General features: G+C 41.7%; 1 protein-coding gene and 1 pseudogene across 8 annotated transcripts in view; both read left to right on the forward strand.

Moving 5' to 3' along the window:
- Positions 1–363, forward strand: LOC116864794 (annotated as a pseudogene).
- A 2,460-nt stretch (positions 364–2,823) lies between these two features.
- The window catches only part of NXPE3 (neurexophilin and PC-esterase domain family member 3), a 44,914-nt gene continuing 29,728 nt past the window's right edge, over positions 2,824–18,009 (forward strand). Inside the window, exons 1-4 of one of the 8 annotated variants that reach the window (XM_032852085.1) lie at positions 2,824–3,524; positions 3,613–3,813; positions 6,104–6,268; positions 9,562–9,850. In XM_032852085.1, the coding sequence (XP_032707976.1) occupies positions 9,758–9,850 (93 nt within the window). In that variant the 5' untranslated portion in view covers positions 2,824–3,524; positions 3,613–3,813; positions 6,104–6,268; positions 9,562–9,757. Of the gene's footprint in view, positions 3,525–3,612; positions 3,814–3,837; positions 3,956–4,342; positions 4,362–6,103; positions 6,269–6,681; positions 6,701–8,395; positions 8,413–9,561; positions 9,851–18,009 lie in introns of those variants that run through there. The other 7 variants (XM_032852084.1, XM_032852082.1, XM_032852088.1 and 4 more) reach the window with 7 other exon arrangements.

Genomic DNA, 18,009 nt, shown 5'->3' on the forward strand with positions numbered 1-18,009 from the left:
GAAGGGCTGCTTGCATGAAACTGCCTTTCTCAGCAAGAGGCAATTAAGGTTAAATGAGGTCAAAAGGGTAGGGCACTAATCCAATGAGACTGATATCCTTATAAAAGGAGGGGGGCATAGAGAAACAAGATGGGAGTGAAGCTGGAGGTGTTTCAGAGGACATGCTACCTAAACTTCCCTGTGGCTGGCTATGTTCTGGATTGCCAATCAGACCAGGTGGTTTGAGGACTATGTCATACAGCACAAGGGGGAGTTGTGGCCCCCTGAGAAGGAGGACCGGCATGGAGAGCTGGAAGCATTCAAAGACAGGATATGAAGTAGCAGGAAAAGAAGCTTCTTTGCACTGCCCAGCAGAACTCCTGAGGCCTCCAGGTACTTGAGTTCTAGCCCCTCTACCTGTGTTGACATGTGCGTGCGCAGCATGTGCGTGCACACACACACACACAGAGTTCCTTAAAAAAAAAGAAAAAAAAAAGAAAAAGAAGGAAACAAAAGGTATATATCTCCAAGGCAATAAGAAAGCTCTCACGAGGAACTGAATCAGCTCACACCTTGCTCTGGGACTTCTAACTTTCAGAACTGTGAGAAAATAAATTTCTGTTGTTTAAGCCCCCCCCCCCCCCCAGTTTATGGCATTTTTATTATAGCAGCCTGAACAGACTCATACGGGCACCAAATTCCTCTTCCTTCTAGTCTCCTATCCTTGGCAACATCTTCTCGTGGTTTATGGTGTTTTGGGAATAGAGTGGTTGGTACCTAACCTGACAGTAGTCACTTATTTTGAACAATGGTTTAAGGGGTTTGGGGGCCCAAATTTTAGTCACTTGTTCAGAGAGTTCAGAAGCAAAGTAAGTGAATCAGGAACTGACATGGTCTCAGGAGTGCTTGTGCCCCAAGCTTCTGCCATCAGAGATGGAGCCAGGTTGCTGGTAAATACCCACCAAATTAACTACATCAGAAACTGGCTTAATTTGCTTTTTTGCTTATCTAACTCTCAGACCCATGCGTTGTTAGAGAAATAAAATTGAGTAACATTAGCATCAAAACTTTTTTGTAGATAGGTCAGAAAGGAACAGTTCCTTTGGTTTTGTATCATGACATACAAACCTTATGTCCTCATTTTTATCCAGCTTTCAAAGTTTGATTATCATAAATGTAGTGTTCAGAAATTCCTTATGCCATGTCATAACCTGAGGTGAGGAATTTAATCGAAGAGATTTGGGACACTGTGCTAGGGGTCTTTCAGTTGTTATTTCATTTATTCTTAAGTGCAGTTACTGTTGCCCCTAACTTACAGTTGAGGAATTGAGCCCAGAGAAGTTAAATCATTTGCCTAGACTGGCACTGCTAGTATGAGGTAGAGCTGTGTGTCAGCCCCAGTCAGGCTAAGATCCTAATTGCATATTTTTTGTATGATAGTATTTTTCATTGGGAGTGTGGTGACTTTGAAGAGTTATTTGAAGTGATATGCAGTTATCTAGTAGTGATAGGCAGGCCTCCCTGGTCCTGGTCACTCCTTTTTGTGGCCAAAATGACTGTATATAGGTAAGATGACTCAAATGCTTCAGGATTATGAGTGCCTGTGGGAGAAAGGGTTTATCAGGGATCACTAATGTGATCCAAAACCCTGACTTAGAAGTCAGCACTTCCTGTTTGAGTATTTGCAGCTTACCAGGCAGCCAAACTGTAAAAGATAGGTGATGGGGTGTCTGGGAGATAGGACTGAGAGCACAAATTTATCATATGGGGATCTTCTTCTAGCAGAGGCAACGGAAGTCACCTTTTATGAACAGGCCTTGGAAGGCTGACTTTCTCCAGGAAGGAGAATGAAAGGGTTACTCCAGAAGAGTGGGCAGTTATGTAGAAACTGCTTTTCTTCCATCCGTCTGGTCACCCATGCATGTAGTTCTCCCACGAAAACATCTGAATAAGCACGTAGAGTCCATTGTGGTCAGTAAATGTAAAAATAATTAATGTTAGTTGCAATTTGTATTAATTCTTCTTCAACCTTGAGATAATAGTCTGGGGCAGGCCTATTTTTAGAGTCTGTGTTTTGTTGGGATAAATTCCATTAACCCCACTGTGCACTGAAGAGCACGGAGCATCCCGCAATCCCTTCCGGCTTCCTGAGCAGGTCCTTTATCTGTCTTCAAGGTCTCCTCTCAGTTTCTGAATTTCACATAGCTACAGACGTTCTACCGCTTAGAAGAACGTCCAAAATAGGATAACCCAGATTTGGGGGATGGGAGAACGTATGCAGGCATTTTTGTCAGAAGACCTATGTTATGTACAGGGAGAGTAAAAGGAACGAGGCTGTTTTAAGAGCAAATAGAGTAAGCCGACTAATTCCAAGCAGGGAAAGATTGAAAGACCTGCCGTTCCAGAGCTCGTGCGTGGCCAATAGTGTTTCTTTCTGGCAGAAGAAACAATATATTCCGCCCTGACAGGGAAGACGGCCCAAGTACGGGCTTCTCCAGTATGGTCACTTTGGCTAACAAGAAAAAAAAGCCTTGAAACTGTCCCTGGGAAACCCTAAGGTTCGAAGGCGAGAGAAGCCCGTCCCAACAGGGGCTAGAGCTCAGGCCACAGGGCTACAGCTGTATGATTCCCCCCCCCCGGCGCGCAGAAGAAAAGCGGCCCCTTGCGCGAGCAGCGCCCACTACGCTTGCTTCGCCTCGAGGCTCCGCGTTCCGCGCACGGCGCCCGCGGCTGTCAGTCAGCATCCTCGGCCCGCCTCTCCTGGAGTTCAACCAATTGTAGCCGGGGGTCGGGGGTGAGGAGACGTAGCGGGGCCAGGAAGCAGGGGCCAGACAATCTGGAGCAGCCTCCCGGGATCCCGCAGTCCGAATGCCTAGCGGCCAGAGAGAGCACAGCGGATAGCTGGGCTCGGCGGTGAGTGCGGGACTCCGGCTTGTGCGCAGGCGCCGGGCTGGGTCCCTGCCGCTCGAGGGACCCAATGCCTGGCGCCTCGCGGGCGCCTCTAGTCTGAGAAGCCCCTTTCTCCGCACGCGCCGACCCCTGAGTCCCCAGCCTGGTGCAGAGGAGCTGCAGACTCGGGGGTCACGGCTGGGGGTTCTGGAGCCAGAAAGGGAAGGCTTCCGTCCTCGGCGGGGACAGAATTGGAGCCTCCGGCTGCCGTAGCTTCGGACCTGAGTTGCCCGAGCCGCTGCGGCTCCCGCGGGGAAGGGGCGGGGCTGACGCGAGCATCTCTGTGCTCAGTTTTCCGGACTTGGTGCAACGCGGGCAGGTGCAGCAGCTGAAGACCTCTTCCTAACCCGGTTCGGGGCACTTTGCGACTTCTGCCTCCTCGGCCCCATTCTCCGGTCTCACTGCTGCCCCGGGCCCAGCTGCCACTTGCCTGGTGATGCTCTCACACTTTGGGCTCTTCTGGCATTATTGAGCTGACGCTTTGGGACATCAGATTCAGGTCGTATGGGGAGAGAAGCGTGTGACTTTGCAAGGTGTGATGTGGAAACCTGGGCCTGTCACCCGTCTCCGCTTGATGAAAGGCCACTAGGGTGGTGGTAAGTGGCATTCTCTTTCAGAATTTATACAAATTTCGTGTGTAATTGTCTGTAAAAATTTCCTTTCTTTTCATTATTTACTCTAAAGGAGGATTGCTGCCAGTTTCCTAAAGATGAAGAACTACACTGCTCAGTGGCCCTTCCCCTTCCTCAGTGTGGTTATCATTTGGAACATCAGGGTGTGCTTGAAGCTGGCGGGACTCCCAGACTCTGATCATTAATTGTCTGATTCCATGCAGTGGAGGTAGCAGCACGCTCCAAGGTGTTTGGGTTCTGCTTTCCTTTGCCGGTACTTCGTCTCTTCTCTCCGCAGTCTCTGGCCTGATAAAATGCTGTTATTTGTTACTGAGAAGGGAAACGAAGGAATAGATCACTGAAGTGAGGTTGGCTGTCCCTGTTATCTCGGAATCGGATTGTCCTGAGGGGACAGTGTGAGTTACAATTAAGAGATCATTTTGGAAAGGCCTGACCCGCTGATAGAAATAACACCTCTGACCACCTCATACTAGCGGTTCCCCTGTTTGGCAGTATATTATAGTAGTCATTTGGAGACCTTTTTTAAAAAACCTGTTTCTTAGGCCCTGGTCCTACAGATTCCGATTCAGTTAGTTGAGTCTGGTGTAAGCATTGGCATTGTTAAAAGCTTACAGAATGATATTAATGTGCATACGAGTTTAAAGAACACAGCCTATCAATGTGCCTTATTTTTTTCTTACAGCACTTACTACTCTGTCACTTATTTAACTGATTACTTTTAGTCTCCTCTCCAACTGTCCCCCCCTACCCATGAAAGCATGGGGTGCTGCTTTGGAAGAAGGGCAGGGGAAGGCCTGGGTGGTGAGTCAGCACTTTGGGTGTGTGAGGTGGGGATAAATGAAAGAGAAATGGAATCAGGGGAAACAAGTCTTGCAGACTTCTGCTGTGCTTCCTCTTTGTCAAGGGTTGACCTTATTGGTGACCCATCATTGTCATATTCATGGATATGGCTCCAGTTCTTTCTCTGGATCCAGGCCTGTTAAGTTTCAGGGTCTTACCCAGCAACCTGTGAAATATAGGTGCTCTTTGTTATTTATTTACTGAAGTATGGTTAACATACAATATTATATTAGTTTCAGGTGCTCACCATAGTGGTTTGACATTTATATACATTATGAAATGATCACCACAATCAGCGTAGTTATTGTCTGTCATCATATGGAATTATTACCATATTATTCACTATGTTCTCTATATTACATTTGCATCCCCATGACTTATTTATTTGGTAACTGGAAGTTTGTACCTCTTAATCCTCCTCATCTATTTTGCACCCCCCCACTTCCCTCCCCTCTGGCAACCATCAGTTTTTTTCTCTGTGTTTATGAGTTATACAGCTGCAATTTGGAAAGTTTGATATATAAAATTTTTAGAGGGGGGAGGGGCAGATGGAGAGGGAGAGAGAGAGAGAAAGGAAGAATCTCGATCTCAACCCTGAGATCATGACCTGAGCTGAAATCAAGCATTGGATGCCTAACTCACTGAATCACCCAGGTGCCCCTGATATAGAAATATTTAAGTTTGGGTATATTCCATGTTGATCTATGATTTGTCTTCTGTGTAGGGGGTCCACGTATTTTAAATTAAAATTCTATACACTTGGTCTGACAAGTATAATTATATTTATGTGGATAGCAGTTCAGGGTATATAGAATGGGGACTGTCCCAGAAACTGGATGTGTAGTTATCCTGTAATACCTTATCTTTGTGAAATGGTTGTCTAATTCCCTAGGGGAGGGGTTTGCTGCCCAATTTTCTTTTTAGTACTGAACTCAACTATCTCATTGATGTTACTAACAGTTTTAATTCCAAGTGATGTAAACAATCACTCTGTAATTCTCTTATGAGATGGGGTAGGAAGTCACGTACATAGGGGCAGTCTAGGGTTATTGTGACAGGCCATAAAGAAGTTAGATTGGCTGGTAAGTAGTCTTAATCATCTTTGGCAGAAGAGACCCAATAGACCATGCATTTTACTTTTTGCTTGTCCTTCAAACATAAATATGAGGCATGACTAAGTGGTGGACTGGACTGACACATTAGGAGGATTTGAAAACAAGACCGCTCAAATTTAAATTCCTCCTGAATTAATCATACTTTTGGATCTGTCTAGATACCTCTTATTTTCTATAGTGGTAGGATGGGTTGTTGAAGTACATAATTATTCTAGTCTTTAAGAAAAGTAACATATGGAGCTTTTATCTTTGATTTATATTTTTTCAGTTATATTGCTAATTATAAAATTTGACCTTCAGCTCAGATCTGGGAGTAACTTGCCATGTTTAAGTCTGTGTATATATATATATGTATATATATATATATACATATATATATATACACATACACACACACACATACATATATATATATATAAAAAAATAGCCAGTTACTATTTTGTTATTAGTAGTAAAGGAAATGTTTCTCCTACTTTGTTATACTGAAATCTCTGTGCATCTCTGGATAAAACTGTACTCTTGATTTCAAATGTTTTCCTTAATTTTGGTATCTTTAACCTGGATATCATGTGTGTAATCTTGTTGCAGCAGGAAGAATGGTATAAAAGTGAGGAAACATCAACCCGTGCTTTGAATGTGGCAAGAAAAGAATAAGCGTTGTCATGATTGCTTGAATTCAGGACTTTACACTGGAAGGAAAGTTAGATGTAAGCTCTAATCTCTTCTTGGGAACTGGAAATTTTTTTAAAAAAGGTAAATAACATTCAGTAATAAATTTTTACTTTTGGCTGGTCTAGGAAACTTTTCCTTAGAGTCATTCTGTCAAGCACTTTTGTTTTTATTCAATTCTAAGGCAGTTTGAGATACTGAATGATATTGTCCTGCCGTCTTTTTAAATAACTTTCTTGGTATAATGCGTAGGTTTTGTATTTGTAGGAAGACAGTAGAGAACGGTTAGAGATTTCTTCTTTCACTTTGAAATTTTTCATTTTATTTATTTATTTTGTAATAGATTTTCTTTATTTATTTAACAGAGAGAGAGATCACAAGTAGGCAGAGAGGCAGGCAGAGAGAGAGGGAAACAGGCTCCCCACTGAGCAGAGAGCCTGATGTGGGGCTCGATCCCAGGACCCTGAGATCATGACCTGAGCCTAAGGCAGACGCTTAATCCACTGAGCCACCCAGGTGCCCCTAAATTTTTCATTTTAAATTGAATTGTTTTTCTGTATTTGGTTTAATGCTGTGTTTCTCCTTATGGCTTGTTGTTAATTATTACTTTTAGAAACCTGCTTTTTTCTATTTGTAATTTTTATTTCCTGGTGAAAATTTAGGACACAAAGATAAAGATGAAGGAGAAAAAAAACTGTGCGGAGGTAACAACTATGAACATTTTCATATATGTCTTTTCAAAGAGAGGTCTACGTGCCCCTTAGACCACATCTACTTAGATATACAGATGGGTCTAGAAGTCAGGTCTTGCATGCCCCTCCAGTAACAACTTTCAGTAGAAGTCCTTGGCCATGAGGGGTTTCTTGCACATTTGCTTTGCTACCTATGTCCCTGTGGTCCCCGTAGTTCTGGAGTCTGCTGCCCTTGCCATCCTTCTGCACCCCTGACCGCAGCTGCACTGCTGCCACCTGGCTCTGAATAACACTAACCTTCTCGAAACTGCTGGTGTTTCTGCAGTACACAGACAGTGCTTACTGTGGTGCTGCTGAATCTCCGTGGAGTATTGTCTTTGGTCTTCTCCCTCTCTGGGCATGAGGGAAGCCTATGATATTTATGGCCAACTATTCTTCTACAGAAGAGCAGTTGGGCCCTGATGACAGAGTCATTTCTTTTGGTTCATAGTTATTCCTTCCCAGGATTTACAGGCATTTTGGGATGAGTGGGTGCTTGGGTGTTAGGGGTGGGGTTGAGGGGTCATCAAATGGTTAAGTGCAGTCTTTCACGGTGCTTGGTATCCCTGTACAGGGAGCCTGCAGAGGGATAAATATTCGTAATTTAGGAGAGGAAATACCTTTTGTCTGATATAAGTGTAAGCTTTTCCATGGGAGTTTCTGGCACTTAGTTCAGTGTGTGCTGCAGAGTAGGCTTCCATAATTTTTTGTTCTGTGGATTGTTGCATCAATATATATCATGTAAGGGGGAGGTACTGTGGGTGAATCCAAGAAATATGATACATTGTTATTACTAAGTTGCTTTTTCTCTGATGCGTGGTTTCTGTGTATTTTTTCTTTTGTTTTGTTTTTAAGATTTTATCTATTTGACAGAGAGAAAGAGACAGACAGAGAGCACAAATAGGGGGAGCAGCAGAGGGAGAAGGAGAAGCAGGCTCCCCACTGAGCAGGGAGCCCCAACACAGGGTTCAATCCCAGGACCCTGGGATCAAGATCTGAGCCGAAGGCAGTCACTTAAGTGACTGAGCCACCCAGTTGTCCCTTTTTTGTTTTTTTGTTTGTTTGTTTTTATAAGATTTTATTTATCTGAGAGAGAGAGCTCGCTGGGGGAAGGGGCAGAGGGAGAGGAAGAGGGACAAGCCGACTCCATGCTCATCACAGAGCCCTGCACTGGGGCTTGATCTCACAATCCCGAGATCACCACCTGAGCTGAAGCCAAGAGTTGATGCTTAACCAGCTGAGCCACACAGGTGCCCTGGTTTCTGTTGTTTTTTTTTTTTTAATTTTTAATTTTTAATTTTTAAAATATTTATTTATTTGAGAGAGAGAGAGAGAGAGAAGATAGAGACAGAGAGCTGTGGAGGGGGAGCAGAGGGAGAGGGAGAAGCAGATTCTACTCTAAGTGCGGAGCCTGATGTGGGACTCGATCTCACGACCCTGAGATCATGACCTGAACTGAAATCATGAGTCGGACGCTCAACCGACTGAGCCACCCAGGTGCCCCTCTGTTTTGTTTTTTTTATTTAAATCATGATTGGTATAGTTTAGTTGGAGGAACAGGAAATACATACAAATACAGAGGAGTGAAAATGCTGAGAAGTGAGAAGAAAGTGCTGTGGGACTTCTGAGGATGGAGAGCAAGTTAGAATAGCTTAGTTCTGTCTCCTTTATGAGGCAGAGATGAGGAGGAGTTGTGGTCCTCGTGGCATGGGAATGGACTAGACAGGTGGAGTGAAAGAGAGAGGGAAGTAGGGCGGCTTGCCAGGTCCAGTACAACGTTGCGGGAAGAGCTGGTGCAGTTGAAGTAGTCAGATCCTCTGCGCCATAGTTATGCACCCTTTCACGATGACTTCTCCACCTTGCCCCCTATGGAGAGCCTAGCTAGAAACAAAACACTAGTATTTTTTTCTGTTTATACCAAAATAAAAACTGGGGAGAGCATTTTGAATTCATTATGTGAGAACAGGTAGGAGTGGCAGGCTCTGAAGTCCTCTGCCTCTAGCAGTTATGATGAGGGAGTTGGGTCTCCTCTTAATCGTCAGGCTTAGCTTTTCTTTCCTCTATCTTCAGGGTAAGTGTCTTCCCTCCTGGGCCCTGTTACTCTACTGAGGGAGCATCCTCCCTCAGGAGCTGGACATCCAAAGGGTGTTTCATGTCTTCTGCTGTGCAGGGGGACAGCACTCCTTGTTTTCTAGAGGAGATGGGGATGGTTTGCACAGTCTCACAGAACTCCTCATAAAATCAGCAGGTTTCCTTTTAATGCTCATCAAATACAATCACTTTAGGAGTGTTATGTAACTTGAGCTATAAGGGAAGGGGAGTGATTTTATCTACTTAGATCTCTAGAAATTTAACAGTGACTTTAATTTTCTAATTCTAAGGGTTTGAAGACATTCTTCTTTGCCTTCTTCAAAGTTAAAATCTAAAATTTGCAGGACAAATATCACTGTATTTGTATGGAACTCTGGGGTTGGGTTTGAGCAAATTGAATGCACAACAGATCTAACTGCGCTGTGGCTCTTTGCTTTCCCCTCATGACTTTGGCCTTTGAGAGGGTTCAGGAAGAGGAAGTGTGGCACCTTTCCTCTTACCACACATTTGGCTGTTGGAGTTGGTGATCTGTATTCTCATCTTCCCTGTTTGAAGGACTCCTCTGAAGAAAAGTGTGCTTCTTAAGTCAATCCTAGCCTCTCCTCCATACAAAGAGCTCTTAATGATACTAGCGGAAAACAAACAAATTCAACTAAAAGCTCGTCTGCAGATCAGAAGAACGAAGACATGGAGTTTTAAGGAGTGAAGGTAGCATGGCGTCGGCCATGGGTGATCAAGACACAGACAGACAATGTGGCTCAATTTCTTCAAACTACGGCTTTTCTGCTGTCTGCTTGCAGTGCTGATGGTGGTGGTGCTGGTCGTCAATGTTACTCAGGTAGAGGTGAGTACTTGGTATGAGTACTTCATAGGCTCCTTCATAACTAAAGGAGCCAAAGCTAAGGATTTGGGGCTAACTAGCCTAGGAAATGCTGGTCATCAGTAAACTTATCCTGGTTATAGCTCTTGTTTTCATTTATTCAGTAAGCGTTTGAGTACCTTCAGTGGTTATATACTGTGCTGGTCACAGAAGGTACAGTGGTGAAGTTGACAGATGTGATTTCTTCGCTTAGAGAGCTCATATTCTATATGTGCGTGGGAGAAAATAATAATCATAGTCATATAGTAATAATAAGTGATTATTAGGAATTGTGAAGAATACAGTCCAGAAAGGAAAGCAGACTACTCTATAGTTGTTAGGGGGTTGAAAGAGGGTTTTTTTAAGGAGGGGACCTTTTATTTTATTTATTTATTTATTTTTAAAATTTGTTTACTTGACAGAGATCACAGGTAGGCAGAGAGGCAGGCAGAGGGTGGGGGATGGGGAAGCAGGCTCCCTGCTGAGCAGAGACCCCCCCCCCCCCAATGCAGGGTTCATTCCCAGGACCCTGGGATCATGACCTGAGCCAAAGGCAGAGGCTCTAACCCACTGAGCCACCAAGGCGCCCCAAGGAGGGGCCTTTTAGCTGACTGCTGGCCAAAAACTGAAGGAAAACTCAAAGGAGAGGTTGATGAATCTGTCCTGATGACTACAGAATGCACACAAGGGCAGGACTGTGTCCTACTGACCCCTCTCCAGTGCCTGGCACTAGGAAGGCACTTAGTATGCCCCACTCCCCGTCTTTGCCACTCATAAGTCACTGAAATTTATGGAGTGATTTTAGATAAAATGATGCTGCTCTTTTACTTTTGTTGGCTTTGTGAAGCTCCTCAGGTTGCACGTCCATCTTAATTACAGTGTTTCTCTGCTTATTGGCTTTTGCTATAGGTGGAATGTCTGTGTCCCCAAGCATTCTGGCCCTCTGAGAGCTCTGATTACTGTTGTCTTTCATGCTTTCAGGTCTTTCCTTCAGCCTCCATAGTTTTCCTCATGCACTTTGGCCCTCCAGTGCTCTGCTGAGTACCCAAGAGGGACCCTCTGCAGATCCCCTGAGTTTTCTCTGTCTGCATCTCTCCTTCTGCCACTTTGTCTTGTGGATTCACTTTGGTCTTTTAAGACTTGGCCACGTCTCTTCAACTTGAGTAGTTGACCAGGCTCTACCCAGGATCCCCTCCTGATGCTGCAGCCTGGAAATGCTTTCAAGGCTGTAAGCAAAGGATCACCCATGTTTTCCATCTTTCAGGCATCATTGTCCTTTGTTGTCTAATGTTCAGGGTCTGGAAAGTCATTGCTTCTTATATATATATATATATATATATATATTTTTTTTTTTTTAAGTTGTTTCAGATGGAAGGGTAAATCTCATTGTTTCATTATCTTGGCTAGAAGTGGAAGTCTGAGGGCTTTGAATTTGAGGGTAAAGTGATCATTGAGAAGCTGGAGAGGAGAAGGATTAATGGACCAAGGAGAGGAAATAATGTGATCTAGAGCACAAATGGAGCATAAAACTTTATGTAGGTTGAGAGACATCATATATTGTGGGTATTTTTGTTATCATTTTAGTATTGATTATGTAGGAGTTGCTATGCTCCTTCCTCTAACCTAAGAAGGAAAAATATCATGATGGTTGGCAACGTAGATGCATTTGCTGCTGGAGGGAAGGATCTCGAAGCAGTTCTTGCCTGTAGAGGATGTGGGAGGTGGAAGACGAGGTACTTGCTGGAGGCTTGTGTGCAGGGGCTAGGAAGAACAGGGTTGGGAGATGGTGCTGAGCCTGCAGGATGATAGACGAGCGGTAACTTTCAAGACCAAGGGTGTGCATCGCACTCTTCTTCATTGGTTTTGTGAGTGTGTGTGAGAGAGAGAGTGTGTGTGTGGGTGTGTGTGTGTGTGTTACCACATTAAATAGCATGGGTATACAAATAGAAAAAAGAAACTTGTGTGGGTCTAGGTTGAGTGAGGAGGCAGGAAAAGGGAGAAAGAGAGACTTGAGAGAGTAGGCCAGAGTCCCACATCATTGATGTTATCGCAGGAAGGAATGTGAGAAAACTCCCCTAGTACTCCTACTTTAGTTCTTGAGAACTTGCGGACTGAATGCCAACTAAGAGCTCTAACTATCTGCACCAAGACTAACTCAGCAATAAGGGAGAAGGGAGATAGATGGTATAGATTGTATAGATGGTATAGATAGATGGTATAGATAGATGATAAACGATTAAGACAATTCTGACATTGACAATAACAAATAGTTCTTTCGATAGAGTGCAGTAAAACACTTTCCCTGTGTAAAGAGGTCATCTTGTCCAAGTTGAGAATATTGCCATGACTTTTGAACTGTTCAATTTATTACTGTGATGGAAATTGATAAAGAAGATTAGGGTAGGGGATGGAGAGCGGGAAAGGCTCTGAGGCTTGGCAGTCTGCCATCCCTTACACTCCTTTCCATCCTATGCTTCTGATCCTAATGATGCTTTTCTTGTGATTAGAGTATCCAATCATTTCCTGAAAAGTACAGACTCAGTTTTAATTAAAAATATCACATAATATGAGAAGGAGGTGTATGTAGCAGTATCCAGCAAAAGTTGTAGAAGGGATCATTAGTATCTCTCTGATAAGCTTTCATTGAGCATGTCCTGTTTTTTCCCCACTTATTCATTGATATTTTAAATATATATATTTTTCTGATTATAAAGATAGTACCAGTCTGTTAGGGATTTGGCTACAAGTAAAGAAACCTGATTCTGGCTTTAATTCTTTAATATTATTAAGTGAGTAATATTAATAAATATTACTCATTTATAGTAGAGTCAGGAGGTAGTTGGGCACAGCTGAGGCTCTGTTTTTCTGTAAGTCTCTGGAGTCTCTGTAAATTCTTTGTAAGTCTCTTATCTCTACCCTTCTTCCTTTGTGTTAGTTTTTATGCATGGTATCCTCTTTCATGGTTGGATTTTAGGATGCTGTCATAGCAATAGGTGCTTGTGTCCTTGTTCATGTTCAGCTTAAGAGATAGTTTGTTCTCTTATAACTCTCTGAAGAGATTACTTGCATTTTTCCATTTGCAGCTAAAATTCAGAGAGCTGTTACTAGAACACTGGCATAGTCTGGATTTGACTGCGTGCATCCACCAGAAACTTCCAGCAACCTCTGCTGGATTTTCATAGGCTAGGATTGGCTTTAACCCACTGAACCACCCACGCACCAAGAGACTGTGTTATATTAATTTCAAATGAACAATACAGTGATTCACCAATTTTATATATTATTCATTGCTCATCCCAATATATGTACTCTTAATCCCCTTCACCTATTTTGTCCATCCACCTACCAGCTTCCTTCTGGCAACCACCAATTTGTCCTTTATATTTAAAAGTCTTTTTTTTTGTTTGTCTTTTTCTTTCTTTCTTTGTTTTTTTCTTGTATATCACATATGAGTGAAATCATATGGTATTATGTCCTTGTCTAACTTCACTTAGCATTATACTCTCTAGTTCCATACATGTTGTTGCAAATGGCAAGATTTCATTCTTTTTATGGCTGAGTGATATTCCATTGTATATATATACACCCCGTCTTCTTTGTCCATTCTTCTGTGGATGGATACTTGGACTGCTTCCATATCTTGGCTATTGTAAATAATGCTGCAGTAAACAGAGGGGGGCATATATCTTTTTGATTTAGTGTTTTCATTTTCTTTAGGTAAGTATCCATTATGTAGTTACTAGATCATTTGGTAATTCTATTTTTTAAATTTTAAAAAAAGATTTTATTTTATTTATTTGTCAGAGAGAGAGAGCACAAGCAAGCAGAGCGGCAGGCAGAGGGAGAAGCAGGCTCCCTGCTGACCAGGGAGCCCAATGCGGGACTTGATCCCAGAACCCTGGGATCATGATCCAAGCTGAAGGCAGGCGCTTAACTGACTGAGCCACCCTGGCATTTGGTAATTCTATTTTTAACTTTTTGAGGAAACCTCCATACTGTTTTCCACAGTGGCTGCACAAGTTTGCATTCCTACCAACAGTGCATGAGGTTCCTTTTTCTCCACATCTTTGCCTTCTGTTGTTGTTTCTTACGTTGTTGATTTTAGCCGTTCTAACAGGTTTGAGGAGATATCTCATTGTGGTTTCGATTTGCATTTCCCTGATGATGAGAGACGTTGAGCATCTTTTCATGTGTCTCCTGGCCAGCTGGATGTCTTTGGAAAAGGACTGTTCATGTCTTCTGGCCATTTTAAATTGGATTATTTGCCTTTTTTTTTTTTTCGGTGTTGAGTTATATAAATTCTTTATGTAATTTGGAATGTAATTCTTTATGGATATGTAATTTGCAAATATCTTCTCCCATTGCACAGATTGTCTTTTGTTTTATTATTTCCTTTGCTATGAAGAATTGTTTTATTTTAATGTAGTCCTAATAATTTATCATTGCTTTTGTTTCCCTTGCCTGAGGAAATATATCTAGGAGAATGTTGCTATGGCCAATGTCAGAGAAATTACTGTCTGTGCTCTCTTCTAGGATTTTTTATGGTTTCAGGTTTCCTATTTAGGTCTTGAATCCATTTTGAGTTTGTTTTTCTGTATGGTGTAAGAACATGATCCATTTTAATTCTTTTACATGTAACTGTCCAGTTTTCCCAACACCATTTGTTGAATAGACTGTCTTTTTTCCATTGTGCATTCTTGCCTCCTTTGCCAAAGATTAATTGACCAAATGATCGTGGGTTTATTTCTGGGCTCTTTATTCTGTTCTGTTGATCTGTGTGTCCATTTTTGTGCTAGTACCATACTGTTCTTCTTACTACAGTTTGTAGTATATCTTGAAATCTGGGATTCTGATAGCTCCAGTTTTTTTGTTTTTTAATTTATTTATTTGATGGAGAGGGGGAAGAGAATGAGCGAGTCAGAGTGGGTGCAGAGAGAGAGTGAGAAGCAAATTCCCCACTGAGCAGGGAGCTCGATGTCATGGGGCTCCATCCCAGGACCCTAGGGTCATGACCTGAACCAAAGGCAGATGCCTAACTGACTAAGTCACTCAGGTGTCCTGTGATACCTCCAGTCTTGTTTTTTTTCAAGATTGCTTTGGCTATTTGGAATCTTTTATGCTTCCATACAAATTTTAGGATTATTTGTTCTAGTTTTGTCAAAAATGCTATTGGTATTTTGATAAGGATTACAATAAATTTGTGGATTGCTTTGGGTAGTATGGACATTTTAACAGTATTAGTTCTCTCAGTCCATGAGCATGGAATATCTTTCCATGTGTTTATGTCATCTTTAATTTCTTTTATTGTGTTTTGTAGTTTTCAAATTACAGGTCTTTCACCTCCTTGGATAAGTTTATTCCTAAATATTTTATTGTTTTTGGTGCAATTGTAAATGGGATTGTTTTCTTAATTTCCCTTTTTGCTGCTTTATTGTTAGTGTATAGAAATCCAAAGGATTTCTCTATATTGATTTTGTATCCTGAAATTGGTTGGTCTTGAATAGCTGGGATAGCTACCCAAGGAACAAGAGTAAGAGTAGGAAAGGAAGAGAGGAAAAGGGTAGGAAGGAGAAGGGGGTATGTCATGAGCATGCATGGTTTGGTTCTTAATGGTTTGTTTTATCCTTACAACAACTGAAAAAGAGGAGGAGGATGGAATGTTTCCTTTTTTAAAAAATTTTTTAAAGATGTTATTTATTTATTTGACAGAGAGAGAGAAACAGTGAGAGAGGGAACACAAGCAGGGGAAGTGGGAGAGGGAGAAGCAGGCTTGCAGCCAAGCAGGGATCCAGATGCAGGGCTCGATCCCAGGATGCCGGGATCATGACATGAGCTGGAGGCAGACACCCAACGACTGAGCCACTCAAGCGCCCTGGATGGAATATTTCCCAGTAGGCAATCAGTAGATAAGGGAAAATTTTCTTTTCTTTCTTTTCATTGAGATAAATGACATATAATGTGTAGGTTTAAGGTGTGCAGTGTGTTGATATGATATTTATATATTGCAATATGATTATCACCATAGGATTTTATAATATCGGATCTTATAACATAGTCTTTAATCCATTTTGAGTGGTATAAGAAAGGGTTTAGTCATTTGTCTGCTTGTTGTCCAGTTTTTCCAGCACCATTTTTTGAAGAGACTATGCTTTTGAGTACTATGCCATTGAATATTTGTGTCACCCTTATCAAATATTAGTTGATTCTAGGGGTGCCTGGCTGGCTCACTTGTTCTTGATTTTGGGGTCATGAGTTTCAGCCCCACATTGAGCATAGTAATTGCTTAAAAAAATTAGGTGATTGTGTATGTGGGGCTTTATTTTGGGGTCTTAATTCTATTCTGTATTTGTGCCAGTACCGTACTGTTTTGATTACTATAATTTTGTAGTGTAGTTTGAAAACAAGAAGTATGATACCTTTAGTTTTGTTCTTGTTTCTTAGGATTGCTCTGGTTATTTGGGGTCTTTTACAAATTTTGTTTTCCCTGTTTTTTTTTTATTATTATTAAAAATGTCATTGGAGGGGTGCCTGGGTGGCTCAGTGGGCTAAAGCCTCTGCCTTCAGCTCAGGTCATGATCTCAGGGTCCTGGGATCAAGCCCCATATCAGGCTCTCTGCTCAGCAGGGAACCTGCTTCCTCCTCTCTCTCTGCCTGCCTCTCTGTCTGCTTGTGACCTTTGTCTGTCAAATAAATAAATAAAATCTTAAAAAAAAATGTCATTGGAATTTTGATAGGGATTACTTTATTTATAAATGTCTGTTAGGTCCATTTGATATAATGCATGTATGGTCCAAATCCAATATTTCCTTGTTGATTTTCTGTCTGGATGATCTGTCCATTGCTGACAGTGGAGTATTGGAGTCCCCTTCTATTCTTTTATTGTCTATTTCTCCCTTTAGTTCTGTTAGTATTTAATGTATATGTCAATATATTTAGGTGTTCTGTTGTTGGATTGGTATATGTTTCCGATTGTTATATCCTCTTGATGAATTGACCTCTTTATCATTCTATAATGACCTTTTTTGTCACTTGTTACTGTTCTTGGCTTAAAGTTTATTTTGTTTCATATAAGCATAACCAACCTCTCTTTCTTTTGGTTTTTACTTGTTTGGGATATCTTTTGTCATCTCTTTGCTTTCAGCCTGTGTGTGTCCTTAAATCTGAAGTTACCTTTAGGCCAACTATTTTTGGGGGGGGTCCTTTAAAAAAAAATCCATTCAGCTATTATTTGCCTTTTTCTTGGTGAATTCAATCCACTTACATTTAGAGTTATTTGTTGACATATAGGGACTTAATAATGCCATCTTATTAATTGCTTTCTGATTGTTTTGTATTTTCATAGTTTGTTTTTCCCTCTGTTTATGCCTTTTATAAAGTGGTGCTTTTCTGTAGTGGTATGCTCTGTTTTTCCTTTCTTTCTCTTGTGAATCTGTTCTGTTTTTGCATTGTGTTTACCATGGGATTTATATAAAATATCTCATAGATAAAGCTGTCACTTTTAACCCTATAACAACTTAACTTCAGTAGCATACAAAGCTCTATCTACCCTTTTACTGATGTGGGACTTGATCCCAGGGCCCTGGGATCATGACCTGAGCTGAAGGCAGATGCCCAACTGACTGAGCCACCCAGGCGTCCCTACAATTACAGTTTTCTAGATCTGGCTGTATGTTTCTCTTTACTGTTCTGTAGAATACTTTCATATGTTCTCATGTCACCAATTAGTTTCTTCATTCATTCAGTTTGAAGCACTCTTTTCAGCATTTTTGCAAGGCAGACTAGTGGTAATGCACTTTCTCAGCTTTTGTTTGTCTGAGACAATCTTCATTTCTCCTTCATATTTGAAGCTAACTTTGCCAGACACAGTATTCTTGGTCGACACTTTCTTTTAACACTTTGAATATGTCATTTTACTTTTCCTGGCACAGAGTTATGCTGAGAAACTTGCTGATAGCCAAATGGGTGTTCCTTTCAGATTACAGTCTTTTTTCTGGCTGCTTTTAGGATTCTCTGTGTTTGTTTTTGACAATGTTATTATATTTTGTCTTGGAGAAGGTCTTTCTGCATTGAGATAATTGGGTAATCTGTTAGCTTTCTGAACTTGGTCATCCAGTTGTATCCCCAGGTTTGGAAAGTTGACAGCT

The sequence above is a fragment of the Lontra canadensis genome, unplaced genomic scaffold (genome assembly GCF_010015895.1).
Source record: "Lontra canadensis isolate GAN:19392208 unplaced genomic scaffold, GSC_riverotter_1.0 scaffold6, whole genome shotgun sequence".
In the NCBI taxonomy this organism is placed as follows: domain Eukaryota; kingdom Metazoa; phylum Chordata; class Mammalia; order Carnivora; family Mustelidae; genus Lontra; species Lontra canadensis.